The sequence below is a fragment of the Pteropus vampyrus genome, unplaced genomic scaffold (genome assembly GCF_000151845.1).
Source record: "Pteropus vampyrus isolate Shadow unplaced genomic scaffold, Pvam_2.0 Scaffold305, whole genome shotgun sequence".
Lineage (NCBI taxonomy): Eukaryota > Metazoa > Chordata > Mammalia > Chiroptera > Pteropodidae > Pteropus > Pteropus vampyrus.
In genome coordinates, this window is record NW_011889086.1 from 1,060,621 (window position 1) to 1,083,798 (window position 23,178).

The 23,178-nt window shown below is 32.4% G+C and overlaps 1 protein-coding gene across 6 annotated transcripts in view; it reads left to right on the forward strand.

Moving 5' to 3' along the window:
- The window catches only part of MYSM1 (Myb like, SWIRM and MPN domains 1), a 41,424-nt gene that overhangs the window by 3,807 nt on the left and 14,439 nt on the right, over nt 1-23,178 (forward strand). For 4 of the 6 annotated variants that reach the window (XM_011377065.2, XM_011377066.2, XM_023521503.1 and 1 more), the window contains exons 2-15: nt 3,344-3,419; nt 4,906-4,976; nt 6,873-6,950; nt 7,045-7,068; nt 8,146-8,224; nt 10,949-11,047; nt 11,483-12,255; nt 15,993-16,123; nt 17,211-17,314; nt 18,498-18,575; nt 20,219-20,307; nt 21,554-21,608; nt 21,947-21,997; nt 22,674-22,748. In XM_011377065.2, the coding sequence (XP_011375367.1) occupies nt 3,344-3,419; nt 4,906-4,976; nt 6,873-6,950; nt 7,045-7,068; nt 8,146-8,224; nt 10,949-11,047; nt 11,483-12,255; nt 15,993-16,123; nt 17,211-17,314; nt 18,498-18,575; nt 20,219-20,307; nt 21,554-21,608; nt 21,947-21,997; nt 22,674-22,748 (1,783 nt within the window). The remainder of the gene's footprint in view (nt 1-3,343; nt 3,420-4,905; nt 4,977-6,872; nt 6,951-7,044; nt 7,069-8,145; nt 8,225-10,948; nt 11,048-11,482; nt 12,256-15,992; nt 16,124-17,210; nt 17,315-18,497; nt 18,576-20,218; nt 20,308-21,553; nt 21,609-21,946; nt 21,998-22,673; nt 22,749-23,178) is intronic. The other 2 variants (XM_011377067.2, XM_023521504.1) reach the window with 2 other exon arrangements.

Genomic DNA, 23,178 nt, shown 5'->3' on the forward strand with positions numbered 1-23,178 from the left:
CAGATGACTAGGGAGCCTTTAATAACAACCACTGTTTACATTTATGTAGATGAAGTTAATCTTGACCCAGTGCTTTTGCATGCATAATTTACTGCTCACAAGAGTGTGTAAGATAAGTGGACAGGGATACTTATCTGCAGTCTAGAGAGAAATGAGTTGGCCTTGGAAACACTAAAGATTATCTGAGAGTATTGGCTTTCCCCCATTTCTATAGGTTCTTTATTTTTCTGATTGTACTTGGTTTTTCTCTTTTCTCTTTCTTCCTATTCTGTTTGAGCCTTATGTCTAATGGTGGCACGGATGATCATCTTACTCTTATGCAAGGAGGATTTCAAAGGTTATTGGTTCCTGATGCTCAGAGCCATTACCTTACACAACTCCAGGGAACGTCAGTGACATATTCTGGTGTAGGGTGACCCTTGAAATGTGTAGTTATAGCTCTAGATAACATCCATGGAACCCTTGAGGGTTAATTTAAACACACTTTTACAGATGGTCCCTGATTTACAATGGTTCAACTTAAGATTTTTCAACTTCACAGTGGTGCAAAAACAGTATGCATTCAGTAGAAATCATACTTCAAAATTTGAATTTTGACCTTTTCTTGGCCTAGTGATATGAGTGTATGATACTCTCTTATGATGCTGGGCATTGGCAGCAAGCCACAACTCCCAGTCAGACTCTCAAATCACAAAAGTAAACTACTGATACTTTACAGTGAACTGTGTTGCCAATGTTTTTTGGGTATTGTGTTTTGAGCACGTTTAAGATAGGCTAGGCTAAGCAATGATATTTGTTAGGTGTATTATATACATTTTTGACTTAGAAGTTAAGGAATATTTGTGCTTGCTAAGTGCTACATACTAAAGTTAGAAGATGGCATTGAAACTTTTTCGTTTCCTTTCTAGTTCTTCTACCATTCCCTCTCCTCCTTTTCTTTGGCTGCTCTTTTAAATCAGTGTTCCAAGGGGTTTTGTCCATAAGACTTCTACTTAAAACTCCACAGTCCCTGGTGATACCACTTCTCAAGAATGAAATTTCTGTCTGTTGGGTGGGACCACATGAAATTTTGCCAATGTTTGGCCATTTTTGACCTACAAAAATTGTAGTTTCATAAGTTCATCTAATAAACATCTAATGCTGATGTTTCCCAAATCTGTTGCCAACCCAAATCTATCTCCTAAGCTTCAGATTGTTTATCCAACTCTGAATCTATATGCACTTGGATATTCAAAAAGCACCTCAATCTCAGCTCAATCTCAGCTTTCCCAACCAAACCTGCCTCTCTTAGGTTCCTAGTTCAATAAATGGCACCGTCCACACAGTCACCCAAAGCACAGACCTACATATACCCTTTTCTAACCTCTTTCCTGCCACTCTTTCTGTTCTATTAAGGGTCTGTTGATTCTAAGTATCCTCTCAAATCTATTTCCTTCTTCCTATTCACACTGCTAAATTACTGTTACCTTTTTCTAGTATTTGTATTATCACTCTCTCTTAACTGCTTTTTGTCTTTTTGGCCCCTTCTGTTTTTGTTGTTGTTGTTGGTTTGTTTTTTGAAGTAAGAGTAATTATCTTTTTTATATGCAGTCCATGTTATCCCTTTCAATTTTCAATTGGCTTTATGATAAAATATTCATTCCTTAACTCCTAGAGACCTGTGTGATCCATGCCTCACCTACTTTAATCATTCAATCATTCAACAAATATTGATTGAGCACCTTTTGTATACCAAGCCCTGGGTATATAGCAGATACCAAAACTTAAGTCCTTCCTCTCATAGAACTAACATTCCTATTAGATAAGACAGACAGTAAACCTTATATTTTTGTCAGATAGAGATAAGTGGAAAAAGATAAAGGTGAGAAGGTGGATGTTTTGTCAGCTTTATCCCTTGTACTTACCTGGGAAAATTACAAGGTCTGAAACTACAGGATCTCAGGTCAGTGTGGATATTGTGTAAGAACAGAATTTGAAAAAGGGAGAAGCAACAGAATTAGCAATAAATTGAATGTGCATTGTGAGGAAATAAGAGCGGGCTCAGATTTCTACCTTGGGCCTCTAAGGTGGTGGAGATGCCATAGACTGAGATAAGGAACAATGGAAGAGTAGCATATTTGAGAGGAAAGGTGAGCTCAGGTTTAAACATGGTAATTTGTTGTACCTATGGAGATTCAGCTGGATGTCCAGATGCATACACCAGAGATGTGGGTGTGGCTAATCCTTATTAAAGAACACTAAGTAAAAATATTTCTGAAGTAGACTTAGAGTGATACCAGTCCCACCACTTGCACCCATGGTAGACCTAGTTAGTTAAGCAAAGGTTTCTTTCTATGAGAAAGAAACAAGTCTCAAAATCCTTTATATCATTTTCTTGGTAGCCTCTACCAAATCAGAGTTGACACATAAGTTAAAATCTTTTTGCCATCAGCAATTGCTTTTAAGTTATTGTAGATAATCTGTTAACTCCACTGTAGGACTAATTGAAGATTCAAAAATATAAACCCATGTATAGGTTTTTGTAGGCTAAGAAGTACAAAATTCTTACCATTAGAATAGGTCTGAGAAAAGTTAATAACTTAACTAGGAAACTTTATAACTTTAGGACATATAAAAGTAAATATTAAATTTAATTATATCATAGATTTGGCCTCCCAAAACTTAACTATTTAACTATTCAGACTTTTTGCATATGAGATGAATAGTATGACTTTAGAGAGTTCTTATTACTTCAGTGAAAGGAGTGAATTAACAAAGTTTAATCCCTCATGGACATAGAAAAGACCTCAAGTTAAATTTTAAATTATATGAGTTATTAGAACGACATCACACTTTCTTAACTCTTCACTGTACTTTCCTTCTTTGAGTATTATATTTTGGTTCTTCCACTATTCTTGGTTTTGTTTTTGTCATTTTGAGAGTGGTGCTACTTATTGTGGGTTTTATGCTTAGATATAGCTAAAAAAATTAATTATGAAGTTGAATTCCAATATTTATATATGGGTACTCCTCAAAAGAAACATGAAGTGTTGATTCATGGCCACAGAACATGTGTGGCTGCTACTTTGGTGTATTTTTTTGCCTCATGAAGTTGTTTATTCTTGGGAAACAAAAGAGGTAAACAGACTTGATGTTTAGCAGTTGAAGTAGGGTGGCTTAAAACCACTATATATGTCATAAGCTAAAGAGATAGAGTAGGCACTTCTGTAATGCTAAATCTGTTAAGAGGAGAAGGGAACTAAATATTTGCTTAACGTTTCAACCTGCCAGTCACTGTGCGGTGTAAATTATGTCCATTAACTGGTATAATATTACTTTATTATGTATTTCTTAATTATTACAGAAGTGATGAAAATACAGCATCTGTTTTACAAGATCACTATCTTGATTCATCATGGAGAACTGAGAATGGCCTTATTGTAAGTATTTAATGAACTATATGGTGCATTAACCTATTACTCATTACTCAGAGTACCTCCTTTTTTTTACTTGGTGCTAGTACTCAGCAATCACAGAGGTAATATATTGAATGCTTTTCTTAATTTAAAAATAGGAAAAAATTATTACTTTTGACTTTGAAAAATGGCCTGGATTTGGGTACAAGTCATTGCCCTACCACTTATCAAATTTGTGAAGCCGAGTTTCATCATCTAAATAATGGGGATTATTGCAGGGTTCATTTCCTCATTTAACATTTATTGAGTACTTACTGTGTGCCAGATTTGGGGGATACAACTATGATCAAGAGAGAGGAGCTTATATTCTAAAGGAGAGTCAGATGATAAACAAGTAGACAAACTAATTATAAATTCTGAAGGATGTAAGCAAGATGCCGACTAAGAGTGACAGGGCGGGGAACCTACTTTAGAGAAAGTTGTCAGTGAGGGAAACCAAGAAAACAACATTTAAGTTGAAATGTAATAGAAAGAGAGGAGTAGATATGTGAAGAGTTGAGAGAAAACACTGTAGGCAGAAAAGATAGCATGAAGGCTCTGGTTGGAAGCAAGTGTCTAGAATATAGTGGGTAAGGGGGAGAGTGACAGCTGTGACATGTGAGAAAGGCAAACGAGAGCTCTATCATATTTATAGGAAGGAAGACTAGAATCAAAGAAACCAGTTAGGAAATATTTGCAGTAATCTAAGCAAGATTTAGGGATGGTGTGGCCTGAGATTGTGGCAGAAATAGAAATGGACAGATTTGAATTATATTTTGGAGGTAGAACTGCTTGGTAGATTGGATATGGGATTGAAAGAAAAGGGAAGAATCCAGGATGATTCTTGGATTTCTAGCTGGAATAACTTGATGGCTATTTACAAGTTAGAAAGTCAGGGAAGAAGCTGGTGAAGGAAGGTATGTAATGGTATGTTATGTTTTAAATATGTTAAGTGTGAGAAGCCTGCTAGATATCCGAGTGGAAATTTTAAGTGGGCCATTGGAAATAACAGTTTGGACAGAACTTGGAAAAGAGACCTGAGCTGAAAATTTTTGTTTTGAGAGTTTTAAATGGTTGTGATCATCAAGGGGAGATTGTGGCTTGAAGGAAAAAAGAATTGTGAATTTTGGAAACAGGCAAAGTATCTAGCAAAATGCTTATACCTAATAGTTCTTCATACATCATAGCATTATGACTTTATTATGGGTAGGAACTTAAGCCTTGGAATCCAGCAGACTTGTGTGCAAAGTCTCTGCTCTTCTACTTGAAATGTTAGCAGTGCTATGGATGCATCCGTGAAGTAATAATGCCCATCTGATAGCATTATCATGGGAATCAAAGACGTCTTGTGTGCTTAGTAAATGGTATTATTTGTTATTATTTGTAATCATATAATGTATTTTCATTTACAAAATATAAAAGATAATTTCAAAAAGTAGTAAATAAGAAGAATAATATATTCTCTTAATAGCCTTGGACTCTGGATAACACCATCAGTGAAGAGAACAGAGCTGTCATTGAGAAAATGTTGTTGGAAGAAGAGTATCCTTTAATGATTATGAGGAAAGAAAAGATTTAAGGGTTAAAAATCTCTAAATGCAAACTTACAAAAGAGACCACTGTTAATTACTAGATGGATTATATTTAGCCGCAGATGACTACTATATAATGTTACCTACCTAGGCAAAACTGCTTTTTATTCCTCTGCTTCTGTTTTACTGCTAAGCCTGAGATATAACTCAGTATTTTTGAGTTTCTGTTGTTAGCCAATTCTTTATACTGTCTGAATATTGAGTTGAAATTATAGAATGTTTTAAGTTAGCCAGACCCTTTAGTCCAAGTACAAGTTCATTTAGTTCAATCCTGCATTTTCAATTGTGTAAGCTGAAATCCCAAAATGTTGATTTGTCCAAGGACACAGAACTGGAATACGCAAAGGTTCTTCTCACTTCCTATGCTGCCAGTTTACAGGTGTTACACGGGAGGAATCTAAGTAAAAAACACAAATACAATAGGATGAAGATTTTTCCCCCCAGAAATTGTGAATTCTTATCCCATGGTCCAGCCACTGGCTTCTTGTCCTCATTTCTTTCATCTATATGTGATGTTGGCAGCTTAACTTCTTTGAAACTCAATTTTCTTATATGTAAAATGAGAGGACCGAACAAAATGATTTCTGTTTTTTATGATTTATAAAGACTATCAATACTAGTCTATTAAGTAGTGGTTTGTTTTTAACTCTTTCATCTATATTTCATGGATTTCTACCTCCTTTTTAAGCCAGAACTTTTCTATTCCCCTTATTTCCGATTATTGCTATGTTGATGTCAGAGTGTCTGTGTACATTTAATTATTATAGGTTAACCTCTTTTAGGCTTTCTTATTTTCTAATTCTCCCCAAACATGGCAGTTATAGCCTATATCAATGCTTTTCAATAGAAAAATAGAGTCAACATATAACATTTAAAATTTTTAGTAGCCTCATTTAAAACTGGTGAAATTAATTTTAATACTATACTTTAAGCCAGTATATTTAAAATGTTATTTCAGCATTTAGTTAATATAAAAACATTATTGAGATCTTTTACATTCTTATTTGATACTCTTTGAAATTCTGTGTATATTTTATACGTAGAGTACATGTCAGTCAGTTCATGCTAGCCACATTTCAAATATTCAGTGTTTACACAATAGGGCTATTGGCTAATGTATTGAACAGTGCAGTTCTAGGTTAATGAATATGTAAGTAGTCACTGGTTCATTTCCAAATATGGAAACAAAGAGTAAAAGCTATGTGAGAACTTGGAGGACAAGGATAATGTTTCCTTGTTTCTTTGTCTTTGTACCTGGTACTTAGTAAAGTGCCTGACATCCACAATATATAGTTAATATTTGTTGAGTGAGGACTATCTCAGATTAATCTAAAAGTAGTACAGTAGGCCAATTTTAAGAAGTTTGAGAGGAAGGCTTTCTGGTAGATTTGACTTAAGAGTTTGTTATTTTTATTAGGATAGAGAATAACCCTGAACTCTTCTCTGTTACTTTGAGAAATATGAAAACAAATACTCCTAAATTATCCTCGACAATCATTCAAATTTATCTATTACATTCTCCGTATGTTTTAGGAAAAAAGAATTAAATAAAATATTGAAGATGTTTCTTAGCCACTTTTAAAAAGAAAGAGAAACTAACATGTAGCACACATTTTTTTGCAGATACTGTGTTGTGTGATTTCACATTTAATATTTTAATCCGTATAACAACATGTGAGGTGTAAATAATTTTATCGTTTTTGCAGACCTGAAAAGGGCTTTGAGAGAAATTCATTTAGCTGGGATTCAGATGGCTTTCATGCATATATGAGTGCCTACTTTATGTAAGTTACATAAAAATTATAACTTTATTATTATTTTTCAAGTTTCCTTAATAATTACACAGGTATTATTTATCTAAAAAATCACTTCCGGAAAAATACTGGCTTGATCAAAAGGAAGATGATAAAAAATACATGAAGAGGTAAAATCAATTTATAATACTTTTAAAAGTCTAAATTGTATTTTTAAAAACTTTTTCACATACTTCTTTATTTTCTTTTTTTCATGTATTGCAGTCTGCAGAAAACAGCAAAAATCATGTATGTACTTATGTTTTATATTTTAAAACCTTTTTTATTAGTTAAAACATGGGAAAATTGAACAAAAATTATAATTGTCCTGTGGAAAAGCCCTCTTGATTTTGGGTTATTAAAAAATACAAAATCAAAATTTCTTGTACAGGTATTGAAATATGCCCCAAGGTAATTTTATGATGTCATTTATTTGCCAGAATTTCTCTTTTGGTTGGTTCTATTACATTATGGGAAAGATGATTTCCTAGGAATTTGTGGGAGTTTTTTAAAATCTGCTACTTAATATATTAGGAATTGGCTTAATTTCTATTGCCCTATCAGTTAATTTTCAGTCATTTCAAACAAAAATTTAATTTGAATTTGTAGCTTTCAAAAATTAGAGAAACTTAACTATTTTATTTAATGTTTATGAACTTGCAGGTTTATGATCCCTTAAAGGGTAAGGCTTACAAATTTGTATTGGCCAGAAGTTTGAGTACTGAACAGACTTTGGCTTTTGCATTTTGCTAAATTAACAACAACAAAAAATAAAATTAATGAAAAGATTAATAGTTTGTTTGAATTAAGTTAGTGAGCCTCATCACTACTTTAATTTCTTAAGATACTGCAATTTCAAAACCAATAAATATAATGCCATAGTTTTTTGACTTTTCTGGCTCAATATTTATATGGAAGAATCAAAGAGAGAATATTTCTGGAGCCATTTAAAAATCTTACATGCCTTTCAGGATTTAGAAATGTATTAACATCTGCTACTTCATGTTCCAGTCTAAGGAAGCCTATTTGCTTGTTACACATTGACTTCCTTTGATGTCTTTTAGTGTTATCTTCACTTAGACCCAGGATTATGTCTTTTGGGGCTCCTATCATCCTAAACTAGAGAAGTATATAAAACAGGGTAAATCTGTCCCTCCAGGTAGAGGCTGCAGCTTTCTTCTTCTTCTTCTTCTCCCGTTTTTCTTTTTTTTAATTCTTAAGACTCAACATATTGAATTTAGCCCATGGCTATCTATAACCTTAGCTGCATAAATACAGAATGTTCCATTTCAGAAATTTTTTTGCAATTCCTTTTTTTCCCCTCAGGGTACAATCTCCTACAAAACCAGCCAGTTTCTCAGTAAAGTGGACGATAGAAGAAAAAGAGCTGTTTGAACAAGGGCTGGTAAATAGAGCAATTTTTAATTTATAGTAAAATAATTTTAGAAGCAAATATTGATAGAATTAAAAGGTTAAATTAATTTGTAGAGTCCAGGAATTTCTTTTTAAGTATAGTGATCACATCTATAGTTTTTCTGTAATTAGACTAATGACGTTGATAGTGTAGGACAAAAGACTTCAACTCATATTTAAGTTACAAAAATGTTAAAATAGACTTGGATTAATATTTTGGATCGTTTTCACCCTTTTTTTATTTTAATAAAACCCAAGAAATTGAGGTATCTCTCTATACATGACACCAACTTCCTGGATTAAAAGGCAAAATTATTTAGTCATCTGATGTTTTCTCTTGGAAAAAAAACTTGTATAATTGGAACTGTCTGGATGATCAGCTGAGTTCTTTTTTATTCAGATATTTGGCATTGTGCATACAGTCTAAATATTTTAGTGGATATAACTGAAGACTAAAAACATTTCTTTTGCATGAATTTTTCACTGAGATTTGTATAAATTTCTACAAGTTACATAATGGAAAAATATGCACACTAATTTATAATTCTGAAAATACTCCCTAATATGAAGAAACTTTTAATAATATATTCAGAATTTTTTTTAACTATTAAGAATAGGTTATATCTTTTCCTTTAAGGTACACACTACCTAGTATTATACTAACTAATTTTGAAATTATATATATTTATATATTACATATATAGAATATTTAATATTTATGTAGGAGTCATAAATGCTAATTGAAATATTATTAATAATGTTTCTGCAGATAATGGGAAATAAAATGTTTGTATTTTTATATTTAGTCATCACCACGATATATATTCTGTGATGTTTTTATATAAATACCTAAACTATCTTGAAGGTTTTATCTCTTCCCAAGGTTTTTCTCCTGTGCTGTTGATGTTTTTTATATTGATCTTTCAGTCTGTTGTATAATTATCATTTACATTATCTAACTGTAACCATTAATTTAAGATTGCTGACAACTTTGGTATTTTGCCCCTTACCAAAGACCATATACACACATACAAGTGGGTTGTGAATTTTTAGGTTATTACTATTGATATTGATAGTAGTTATGGGGGCTACATCTGTATGGTTGAAAATTTAAAAGGTACCTAAAGTTATAAGGTAGTAAGTCTAACACCTGTCTCAACCTTCAGTTCTCTATGTGTGAGGTAACCATGTTCATCTGTTCTTTGTGTATCCTTCCAGATATATTTGTTCCTAAATAAGCAAAAGTGTATTTATGTATATACATATGTAGATAATCTATTTATATACATTGACAGATGTTTTAAACTTAGAATGTTTTCCTATAAAAATACATGGAGTTATTAGTTGTATTTCAGCCTTTTTAATCTTTTCACATAGTTTGTTTGTAGACTGAATGCTCTCAGGTTTGAGAGAAAAGAATTGTGTGGTGAAGATTTTTCCTTCCTTTCCTCAGGCATAGGGTTCTCCCTTTGCTCTATTTTGAAATTGGTGAATATTTTCTTTGCTCCTCTTGTTAGTGTCCTCTCCTTAATTTTCATAGTGCCCAAGCCTCTACAGTCATATTTTATCAGGATCTTTCCTGTCTCCTAAAGTGCACCATGCTAACAAGTCACCTATTTGACTTTATCCCACAATAAAGATAACTAATTCTTCAGTAAGGTGTTAGTTAACAGCAATATAAATAATTAATTTATACCTACTAGTAATTTTCCCAGAAGAACTTTTCAGTTTTAAGAAAATATACATATATCATATTTTCTAATGAATACCAGAAATAGTGTATAAATTAAGATTTATTAATTGGGGCAGATATTTGAAGATGACTTGCTACCAAAAGTCAGGACTGCTTGGCCAGTAAATCTGCCCTGGGATCAACTTCCCTGAGTTGTGGCTGTTTTTTTGTTTGTTTTTCATAGCTACTTTGGGAAGTAGAGAGAGAGTATATTTTGTTAGAGGTATTACAAAGGAGATTTATGTATGTAGCAAATGATAGACTTGATACCTAAAAATCCCTTTTAGATTAAAATTATATGCATGCCTTTCTTCAGAACACACCAGAGCTCCCTTGGGTTCTCAGTTTTTTCTCACCACAGCTTCAATGTTAGCAGATGGACAGCCTTTAGCAATAGAGTTGTGTAGGGAAGTGTTGGTTGTAGGTCACGTCATCTGTGATTCTTTCTTGTAAGTCAGTTCACTGTGATATGTGTGTAGAGTTATAGCATCTACTATGGAACATGTAATGAATGTTGTAACAGATCGAATCTGGGTAAAAAAGATATTTTGAAATTAGTGTCAGAACATATTCAGTTGATTCTATAAATGGAAATTATAACCTACCTCCCTTTCACATACTGGTTTTTTGGGGTTTGTTTGTTTTTTTTTTTTGAGTTATCTTAAAATTTAGAACATTGTAATGTGCAATATGAATATATACAATTAGGAATACATAAAAGTGATGGAACGTTGTTTAGATAGTTATGAAAAGAAAACTAATTTCTAAATGATTTTGGTCAGTTTTCATACATCCAGATTCCAAATGAGGAATGTGGGCTTTGATTTTGAGTCTTAGCTGTATATGAGGCTTTATTGTATACTTTAGAAAATAAATAAAGATGGGTTGTTGTTTTAGTTTGCTTTTTTTTTGATGTGGCAGTTGCTTGGAACACTAACAAGCAAGTTGAACAAAAGCAACTTCTTTTCCATTTTGATAATCTAGGCTAAATTTGGTCGAAGGTGGACTAAAATTGCAAAGCTAATTGGAAGTCGCACTGTATTACAAGTAAAGAGTTATGCCAGACAATACTTTAAAAATAAGGTAAGGAGAATATAAATATTCTAGTTAATAATGATAACATTTTAAATAATAAAGTTAGTAAGCAAAAATAGTTTTTAATTCAGGCATTAAAGTCTTAATGTTCAAAAATTTTATAGTCTAAGTATTTTATACTCATTAAATATTCTACAGTTTTTTACCTTCAAAAATCTGAAAGCTTATCTTCAGTGTTTTGATTATGCCTATTAAATTGGTATTATGTTATTCTACTTAATTTCATAGTTAAATAGAACAAAATATTAATTACTCATTTAATATGCAGTTGTAAACATGTTAAAGAAAAGCACAATATATGTACACTATAACAGTAACATGTACTCAGTTTAATAGCATTGTATTTATCCTATTTTTTTTTGTGCCAGTGATTAAATTTTAAAATCTTAATATTATGACGGTTTTATCTTGATTTTTAATAAGGTAAAATTGGATGGTCCAGAGAAGGAAACAGCAAATCAGAAAAATAGCAGTTATATTCAGATTAAAAATGAAGATGAAGGCATAAAGGCATGGACACCATCAAGTTTAAGGGGACGTGCCGATCCCAACTTGAATGCTGTAAAAATTGAAAAGTTATCTGATGATGAAGAAGTAGATATCACAGATGAGGCAGATGAGTTGACTTCTCAAGCACCCCAAGAGAATCCTAGCAGTGATCTCTTATTAGACATTTCAAGTAGTAAAAGTCATGAAACCTGTCAAAGAGAATTTATTGCCTCTGACAGCCAGGAAGATCCCATTTCTAATTCTTCCAGAGAATATCTTCAGAATATAAAGCAAGGTGAAATGGAAACACTCTCAAGCTCAGGGATTACATTTTGGACTGAAAAACAAAACACCAGTGACAAAAAACCAGTTGAATTAACTGATCAGAAATGTAATAAACTGATGAAAAACTATGATAAACATGATGGAAATGGAGTAGTAGGTGATACCAAGCGGTTGCCTTCTCCAGAGCCTTGTGAAGTTCGGAAAGATGTGAGTGATAATGAAACGCTTTTTCATTCTTCCTGCCAAATGGAGGAGGAGAGTCACGAGGAAGAAGAGCTTAAGCCGCCAGAGCAAGAAGTAGAAATAGATAGAAATATTATTCAAGAAGAAGAAAAACAAGCAATTCCTGAATTTTTTGAGGGGCGCCAAGCTAAGACACCAGAACGCTATTTGAAAATTAGGAATTACATTTTGGATCAGTGGTAAGGAAGAATTATATTTTAGATGCTGTTTAAATGATACTATAGAGTATTTTAATTAGGCTTATGCAGAATTTTGTATTTTACATTGCTAATGATCCAGAGAGCTTTAACACAGTTAATATATTTCAATAGGCAAAACTTAAAATTTCTCACAGTGAAAATTTTTGTTAAGCTTTAGTAAACATTGTCATCTGTAGCTATCTTAACTCATCTGTCTGTTCATTAAGAGTGTTTGGACCTGAAAAAAAAAAAGAGATAGATGATTGCCTTAAGCAGTTTCTTAAGACAATGTAGGAAGACACAGAAAACACTACTGCCCTGGTAAAAAGAGATAGTGTCTTTCCTAATTTATCATGTACTTTAAAGTACAAAGGAAGAAAACTGTGGTGACAATAGTGTCATTAAATGGGGCCAGATTGCAGAATCCAGTCTCCTGAATAGCTGCCTTAAATGCTTTCAGCTTTGAACCCGTGGCATAATGTGTTGACAATTCTTTCATCTAGCTTCATTGGGATACAGGAATTTTCTGATATATGAAGTTTACCCTCTAAATTGTCAGTACTTTTTACTTAAATCATTTAGTGAGGGATGGAGAACAAACCAAAAAAACTCCGCACATTATTTGTTAAAATGCTTTGAAAATAATTTGAATTTTTTATAATTGTTTAAGACATCATTAAGCATTCATAATTGTTATTGCTTGAGGATTGTGTAGGGCCCTCTTTACAGAGGGCTTCTGCTATAACCTAGGAAGATTATCAAGGAAAACAAACAACCAGCTTATTAAATCACTAACCTTCATTTTATGCACACAATATTAAGTACATTGGCTCTTAAAGATAGCCATATTCTAAAAGAAAGATTTTCTTGTTCCTGACTCATGGTTATCTTGAAGATGAATGAGATTGCTAAAAGTCTAAGTTCTGGGTAAGAGTGATATCAAAGTAAAGAATACTTAGAAGGAACAATTCTTGACATTTGCATAGTGCTTTACAGTTTACAGAAAGCTTTTCTGTATCATCTCATTCCTCACAACAATCCTATAAAATAGGCAGGTGGTATTTTCTCCATTTGATAGAACAATTCTGAGGTCAGGAGAGGTGTAGGGACCTGCTTTGATTGTACAGGCAGCCACTGACAGGAAGGACTTCAGTGCAAGTCTTGACTCTATAAGTCACTCTTTCCATTATTCCACATTGTCTAAGTCACACTATTAAAAAAGATAGATCTCTCTTGGTATTTAATTTTGATTTGCGAATAAGAAGATGATTGGCCAAAATTGAAGGACTTCAAAATAACTAACTCAAAAATGTCTATATGAATCATCAGTGAATACTTACTGTTATTTTAATCAAATTTCAATTGTTACTTTGAATTTTGGATTCTGAGATATTAATTTATATAGATATTTTAAATTATATAGCAGTAATTTCCTGATGTTACTTACCTTAGTTTATGAAACCAGTTAAATGTTTCTGTTTCAGTAGGTGTGAAAGCAAAAAAATGTTTTGAATAGGAACTCAAATGTTCTTCTCAGAAATAGAAAAGAGAGTGGTTAGAGACTGGGGGTGGTGGTAAAAAAAATAGAAGGAAAAAATGTTTTAAAAATAAAAAGTCTTGCTAGATTTGTTTGTAGCCAAAAGATCCTTTTCATAAAAGCACATGCAGTGGACTCCCTGTTTAGGAGAATGTAATAAAAATAGTAAGCAATACCATTACTGAATGCCTGCCAGATACCATACATTATATTTAAATCACCTCAATCCTCTTGACAACTTGTCCTTATGTTACAGATAAGTAAAAAGGACTTGTTAATAGGTCACATTAGATGAAGGTGATTTCCTGAGTCTGTGGTGTTAACTCATTTTCTCACTTCCAACTCAGAGTCATTTTATTCTACTTTGGATGCTTTCACCTCCAAATCTTGGCGAATCTTGCTTTCTCATCTCATTCAGGTCTGCTCAAGGGAAATTGGAAGCCTTCTCTGACCACCTGATCTACAATAGCTAACATTTCTCCTCCCTCTCATTTCTTACCATTTTTATTTATCTTCATAAAACTTACTACTACTGAAAATGTGATTTTTTTATTTGTGTATTGTCTCCTCCTCCTCACCTCCCCATGATAATGCAGGCTCCATGAGGGCAGATTTTTTTCTATTTGTTCATTGTTAAATCCCTAATGCTTAGAACAATGCTTGGAATACAGAAGGCACTATTTGTTAGGGGGGAAAGATTGAATGAATGACTCATCATTATATCATGAATACATGTTTTGAAGGGTCTTACCATTTGTTCAGCACTGTACTAGATTACTAAATTCTGCTTAACGCCCTTTGACTTGAGTTATCGTTAATTAACATTAATCCAGTTTTTAGACTTCTGCAGTTTTTTTGGTAGCCAGTTATACCATGCTCATTCCTGTTTTCTGGCCGCCTTTCATGCAATCTGTTTCCTTTTCTTTCAAGACACTCTGAAATCTCAGCTTTTCAATGGAACTTTTGATACCCTCCTACATCACAAAGTACTTTTTACCTTCCCTGAAGTATTATAGAATTTATTTTAAATTTGGTTTCTGCTTAGGCCTTCTCTAAACACCCTATCTAAAATAGTCTGTGCCCGTTTGTCTCATTGTATCCATTTATACTCTTCCTAGCACTTAACTGCTATCTGACAATAAAATAGATTTCATTAATTTATTGACTGTCTCCACCATTAGAATGTAAGGTTAGGAACTTTATTCATCTCTGTATCCTTAGTGCCTAGAATAATGCCTCATGCAAAGAATATGAAATATTTGTAGGATAAAATCAAGACTGAATAGGAAATACCTAAGTTGTATGATTTATCTGAATACTTGGTTTATAATGTCTGTTTGAATCCTGTCCTTTCCTAGTAAAGTAAGTGCTTTAATTTTTCTGACCTTTTTTTGTTTCCTCATCTCTAAAATGAGAATCTTATAGAGGAGTTGTAAGGATTAAGGACGTTAACTGTTGGTACAACATCTGGCATAAGCACTCAGTAATTGTTTGCTACTGTTATTAAGTTCTGTATTACTCTTAAACTTTATATTGTACCATCTAGCATGGTACATTAAGTATATTCAGTAAATATGTATTTGATCATACAAACCTCATTTCTTTCATAGTCTTTGGGAGTTTCTTGATTCCTTTGATACAAAGAATAGATATAAAGCTTGTAATATCTGTTTCTGTGTTCCACTGAGAGTAAGCACTTAATATTTATTGGCTTAATAATTAAAAACTAGTATAAAACTTTTAAGCATTTTAAGGTAGTTGATAATTAAAAGATACTGTCCAGCAAAGTAAAAGTAGATGAATTTAAGTAACATTAAAAATTGGAAAAGTCTAATACTAAATACTTCCAATATATTATCAAAGTCCCCTTTTTATTCAAAGATTTAGGCTTGAATTTGGAACTGTATATAAACAAACTTCTAAGTTAAAAGTCCTGGGGTAATGGAAGCTATTGAATTTAATATCGGGGAAGAAATAATACTTGTAAAAATCACACTATACTTATAAGTTATTGTATCATTTAAAGATATTTTATTTCAGAAAAAAGTACACTTGGGAATTATGTATCAGCATTGTATTTACTACATATTTACATATTGAGGGGATAAATTTTTAAGATATTTCAGATATTAAAAGTGTCCCCCAGAAATCTTTTTGCATGTTTTTATCCAAAATAATTGTACTTCCATCTCTTAATTAGGGAGATATGCAAACCGAAATACTTAAATAAGACCTCAGTACGTCCTGGCCTGAAGAACTGTGGGGATGTTAATTGTATTGGACGGATTCATACATACCTCGAGTTGATAGGAGCAATCAATTTTGGATGTGGTAAAAATAAAAACCCAACAACATCTTTTATTCAACATTTTTATCCTTATGGCACCTTTTAATTTCTTTGATGGTTAGAATTCAAGTTGATTTAGGTGTAGATATAGAATTCAGAGAGCTACTATAACATTATGGAATAAAAGTATTGAGATTTTGCTATAAAACAGATTTTTGTTGATTAAATTATATTTCCCTTTGACCTATGTGAAAATTAGCGGTGTAATTTTAAAGAAAATATATTCAGTCTAAGTGGTAGAAATAATTTAAGAATGCAGTTCTTTGTCAAAAGTAAAATTATTTTATGAAAAGTCTAATAGCTCATTTAATTTGCAAATACTGTATTCATGCTAGAAACACTGTCTAGCAATGTTTAAATAAAGGAAATAATTTATGAGCCTCTATACTTAAAGGTAATAAAAGTGCCAAAATATTTTTCATGAAAGAAAGTTTTTTTATCCTAGTTTTTTCTATTGTAAAAGTTGATAAATATGCATATTTTAAGTATATTATACCCTTTTATTAACATGACACAAGCTTTTTGAAAAAAAGTAATAACCGTAGTTGCAAAGTGATAAAGTAATTAGAACCTGTGTCTATGAAAAGACAACTAACCAGAAAACTTCCTGTCAGAGATGGTTTTATTTTATATAGATAGAATTTACAGTCTGCCATGGGGTCTCTCCATTTTAATGTCTTTATTGAAAGCAATGTACATTGGGACTGGCTTTCAGGAAAACTAAGGTGTCATATGACACTTCCTTAGCCACTAAAAGAAAAACAAAATCATGTTTTCCGGAGTTGCAAAGTGAATTTAGCACTTATTTAATCAGAAATTAAACAGATTACCCATTTCCTAAGTATCACATTTTATTGAGGTTTCCTTATAATAATAGCATTACTTTTATGTGAGAGAACTAAGTGGCACATAAAATGTGTGATTGTTGAATAAGATAAAATTATAGAAGCTCGGATATAAAGAAATTTAGAAATTGGCTTAGCTTGTATAGTCAGTGCAGATGTGTCTTCCTATTTAACAAATGAGTTTCATAAAAAAATAGATTGTTTTGTTTTTTCTGAATTCCAATAGAACAGGCTGTATATAACAGGCCACAACCAGTTGATAAGGTACGAATCAGAGACAGAAAAGATACAGCAGAAGCATACCAACTTGCCCAGCGTTTGCAGTCCATGGTAAGCAGTCACCTTCCTCACTAAATGATTTCTCTAAATTGCCTCTTACCCTGTTAAGTAAGGTATGCCTACTTCTCAACTGTTTAACAAATGGCCATTTAATGGAAGAATATGTTAGCTGTTGTATTTCACCTTAGCCATTCACTTTTCTGGTTTCCATTCAATTTCATGTAGGTTTATAAGGCACAAACCAAATAAACCTCAGAATTTACTGGCAAACTTTACACAGAAGCGTGATATTTTGCTAAGATGGTCTTAGACAGCTTAGTTTTGATTTCTAAACCTAACATTTTTAAAAACTATACAGTTAAGCTCTTTCAGTTATTTTTGTTTGAAATTCTTACTATAAGATTCAACTTTTTGGAATAGCTATATAAAGTATGTTAGCCTTTATCTTTTAAATTCTTGATATTATTGAGTTTTACAATATTTAAAAATTCATGAATCTTATTTAAAAAATAAGTGATCCAACAAGTGTCCTAAAAGGCAAAGTCGTATCGTGAACCAATAAGATAGATTAAATTGTTAACAGGTAAGAAAGTATAGATGCTAGAGCAGATATCTTTCTCAGAATATAGACTGAGAGTATTTAAACTCTTTCTACCTAGATTTACTTTAAGAAAGGATGTTTCCAAATACAATTTTTGGGATTGGTACTAGTTGGACAACAGCCTCTGGCAGCTAGTCTATTTTGAAGGCTTCAGTATTGAAGTTTGCAAACTTAGATGTTAGTAATTCAGTCATCCAACCTTGCAATTTTTTACTATTTGTATTAACTAAGCAATCTTTTTCTAAGGCTGAGATGTAATTATTGTGCTTCTGGTTTTCAATATTTTACCTCTTGCTGCGTGTTCTTGCAAGTTTTCTACCATAAGTAATTGAACAAGAAGTCATTTTGTTGGTGGTTCTTTTTGGTTTTAAAAGTATTTTTTATCTGAGTGTTTTAACTCCCAGAAAATTAAAGAAGAAATCCAAGTAGAATACAGAAGATAATCACTGATTAGTGAGCAGAGTACTAACTATTGAACATAAATTAATAAAGTAAAATTGCTGATCAGAGATTATAATATTTTAATGGAGAAGTTATTTTTTAGAAAATTATCATTTTGATTTTGCATATTAATATGCTGTGATTTTCTAAGTTAATCTTATTACCTTTTGCTTTATTTTAATTTCATCACAGCGCACAAGGAGACGTAGGGTCCGAGACCCATGGGGAAATTGGTGTGATGCAAAAGACTTAGAAGGACAGACATTTGAGGTAACTTTGACCTTTTCAAATGGCTTATTAGTGAAAGTTATTTTGTCAGTATATATTTGTATATCTTAAAGTCACATATATTACACTTTTTTACTATGTGTACATTATCTCAATTTGTCTAGAAGTCACTAATAAACAACAAAATAGAAGGCATTGGGGGTGCAGTTAACTAGGAGTTTGACTCATTTTTTGCACTTTGATTATCTATTTCTACATTCCACTTTCTAGCTCAAGAATATCTCTCTCCCAGGGTGATGGGAAGAGAAGTTGGTATGCACAGTTGATTTCAGTAAATATTTACTGAATGATGTTCTGATATATCAATTAAAATATTGTCCTAAACATTAGACATAGCTTGAATTATAAATAATAAAGTATTATTTCTACTAATAAAAACTATGTTCTACAAAAAAAATAGGCAATAAATGTACGTATACACCCATACACGTTCTGTATATATATAATTTGTTTGTGAACAACCAGTGCAGTAGAATGGAGAGTATGAGAGTGTGGATAACATTTCCCTCAAAGCAATTGTTATGAGAATTAAGTGAAATAAATGAAACAAGATGTGTGAAGCTCATAGTACTAGGTACTCAATAAACCTTGCATGTACCAGGTACTCCATAAATGTTGGTTCTCTTCTTTCTGTTTTCCCCATTCCCTGCTCCCAACCTCACACCTGAGCACTGTTCTGGGCACAACAATTCATATTATGTGGTTTCTGCCTAGAAGGAACTTAGATTTCTAGCAAGAAAGATATAACCTGTGGTAAATTCTATAACATTGGTCCCAAGAAATACAAGGTCCTCTCAGAGGATGTGATCAAGGAAGGTTTCACAAAAGATGTGCTGTTTCATCTGTGACGTGAAGGACGAACAGAGGAAACTTTCAAAATTAAGAAAAGTAGATGAGGGCATTCCAGGTTGAGGGAGTGGCATAGGCAAAGATATAGACATGGGGAAATACTAGACATTTTCTAGAAAAAAGTACATAGTTCATTTGGGCTAGCGTGTAAGGTTGGTAGTAGAAATGGAATGAAAAAGATTTATGTTTACATAGAACTCACTATGTATCAACCACTATTGTCACTATTGTCAGTATTTTACAAACATTAATTCATTTAATAATCTTCACAGTAACGCATTGAAATTGTTATTATTACTATTATTGTTCCCATTTAAAATGAGGAAACTAAACCATGGAAAGCTTTAGTACCTTGCCTAAATGAGCTCTAATGAGTAGTAGAGCCAGGCATTTTACCTCCAGAATCTGTGCTCTTTATCATTATGCTGCGATGTCTCTCAGTTGTGAAAGAAAACTCAATATAGTAGGACTTGGTGACTAAAAATGAAAAATAGGAAAGAGAAAAGATTCAAGTGGTCCTGGGGTTTTTGATCTTGGGTACCATTAATTGAAATGAGTAAGTCAAGAGAAGGAGTAAATTTTAAGTTTGGTATGGCTGTGTATTTTGGAACAATTTTTTAACATGTAGCATTTCTCTTTGTTAATAGCAAGAAGGAGACACATCTATATAAACTTGTCTTGTTCTCACGTGCCCTTAAATATGGTTTTAAAGGAGTATTTTTATTCTACTTGTCTGTGGTTGATGGACTCTGATCAACTGGTGTTTTATGTTTTAGCATCTCTCTGCTGAGGAGTTGGCAAGAAGAAGAGTAGAGGAAAAATGCAAACTTCTTAAATCTTCAAAAGTGCAAAGACCCATAAAAAGGTATGTTATATATGTGATTAGAAAATGTATGAAAAAAGTATTGTTCTTAGTAGTCACCTCTTCACTTGCTAAAGGCTTACTAATCAGCTGTTTGAAAATCTTTTCTAGAATTTTTTCAATATTCAACTTCTGATTCATTTCTAACATCGGCTATTTTTATGTGTTTTGAAACACGCCCAATAACTGCCTATTCCTAGGTTTCAATAATTTTCCCATTCTCTGCAGCTCTTCAGAAAACATTGACAGTGCTTTCATATCATGGTTCTTCAGTGCTTAGGGTTGCATATGCTCTCTTGCTATTTTCTATCTAGCTTGGCCTTTCATTTCTTTTTATTTGCATTGATTAAGCACTTTCTAGTTTAAATGTCTGTCTTCTCTATTCAATAAATGTTTTTTTGAATGCCTGCTATATGTCAGGCACTATTCTAGGCTCTTGGAATACAGTATTCAGCAAAACCAATTGTTCTGGAACTAACAGTCTCAGGTAGAATAGAAATCTTTTTTTCAGTTGTGTTAACATGAACATTTTTCTTGTTTGTTTCTTTTTTTTTCTTTCTCTAAACATAGCCTAAAAAACCTTTGTATTATTCTTATTCTTTCTCTCAAACCTCAATTCTTTACTGGTCAAAAAGCCTTTCTAACATTTCTCTTAGATTTACACAAGCTTTTGTATCTAGCCTTGCTTAGGTGCCCCTCTCCCTATCTTTTTTTAACAGTTTCACTTTAAAATAGTTTATCATAGTATACATTAATTTCCTTAGCATAACTGTCATTTATTCATTCACCAAATATTTATTGAGTCCGTACTGTATGCTGACCCCATTATTGTACTGACAGAAATGTTTTTGAGAAACTTCTTTTTTTCTTGAACTTTCAGGTCTCATGTCAGGAAATTGGTTAAATCTTCATTGAACGTTTTGAAATCTGCTTTCAGTGCAGGCCACATATCTGACTATTTACAATGTTCTCCTCATTGGGTATTAAAAGAAATTAAGACAACAGAATTATTTTTTCCCAAAGGTCCTATCATTTCTTTTTTTTTTTTTTTTAACAAATCCAAAAGAACAGTGCTGCTTTCAAAAGAGTTGTATAAAATGTTCTAAGAAATTCCCATTTAATACTTTTCTCTCTCAGATAGAATTTCAGTTTAGATTATTGATACACACTTTCAAATTTTAATAAATGTTATTTTCCTAATCTTGTTGTTGAGATTATAGTAGAAATAAATACTTATTTTTCTTTTCAGCTCCTTCGATCCCTTCCAACTGATACCTTGTAATTCTTTCAGTGAAGAAAAGCAGGTACTACTTATGCATCACTGAATGCCAATAAATAATACCCTCCTGTCAAGCATTAAATATTTTTTTCTATGTATGCAAGGCATATGTATGTGAAATATTGGGTGAGATAGGGTATATTAAAGGTCAGATGAGTAATACAGATGGAAAATGAGAGGGAATTTCTTTATGCTTGGGTTTTAAATGGTAATTTTTTTAAGTCCTGTTCTCACTGAGCCTTGATTGGTGGTGAGACTTTGGTATGATTAGTAAAAGATAAAAGGGAGGACATTCCAGTTAGGGAGAACAAAATCTCTATTTTTATGCTCCTCCATTTTTTTTTTTTTTTTTTTATATTTCAGGAGCCATTTCAGGTGAAAGTGGCTTCAGAAGCACTTTTAATAATGGATTTGGTAAGGATAATCTATTGTGTTTACTTAGTTATTCTGATTTGTATTCTTGTTGTATTTTTATTGCAGGCATAAGAGTATGGAAGACCTGTATTTTGGATCTTAACTATCCTCTTTTACAAGGACTCTAAAAATAAGTCTTTTCTTTTGGAGAAAAGCCAAACAATTGCATGTTTCCATATTTTAGAGAAAATAAATTAATGTGAGTTTTTGCAGACTGTTTATCATCATTAACCCTATTTTCATTTCCTAGTATTCTTTGTCTGCTAGATAACTGCAACAAAACAGAACTCTTATAATTTGGAGTTTCCTTGTTTGGATTAAACTACCGAGACCTCAGATAGTTGTGTATTTGTTTATGGTCTTTTCCTATAGGAGGACCCAGAGTGATTTTTACTTCATATCCTTATATCTTTCCTGAATAAAGAGAGCAAATGGTATTTTTTATTTCGTAAGTGAAAAAGTGGCCTCAGCCAGCCATGAAGATAGATCTGAAATCTTAAGTCTCTGTGTACTGAACATCTGTGCATCTAGTTCTTCTCTTATGCTACTTTATATTAGAAAAAGCACAGTTACCATACTTGTAAATGACTCTCCTATGATAAGTGGGTTGTATTCTGATGTTTTTTTGTCAGGTGATTGGTTTGTATGGGCTAAATCTATCTTGTTTGTCTTTCAGCATGCTCATGTTTCCATGGCAGAAGTGATTGGTCTATTAGGAGGAAGATACTCTGAAGCTGATAAGATAGTTGAAGTAAGTTCTCTATTGTAAAATTTTTAAATGTATCTTGTCCTGCTGCCATACCAAATATTTTTATAGATTTCAGTGGATGTAATTAAAATACAGACTTTACCTATGATATGAATGAGAATATGCAAATGTAGAAAGTTATATATTCCCAAAAGTGACTTAACATTCCATATATTGAGCAGCTGTTTCCTTTCACCATGGAGAAAGAGAAAACACTGTCAAGCCTTGGTTTCTTTTGCCTTCACCAGTAAAAAGCTACAACTACTATGAGGCCAGGAAATGTGCTAACCTTATAGTTGAAACTTGGTATGCATGATTCTGTTAAAATTATTATCATAAATAATAGGGGTCATTGAAAGAATATGTTTGTACAGGTATTATGTAGGCTAACCTGGAAAAAACAGTTATGATGACCTTGTTTACGTAGAAAAGC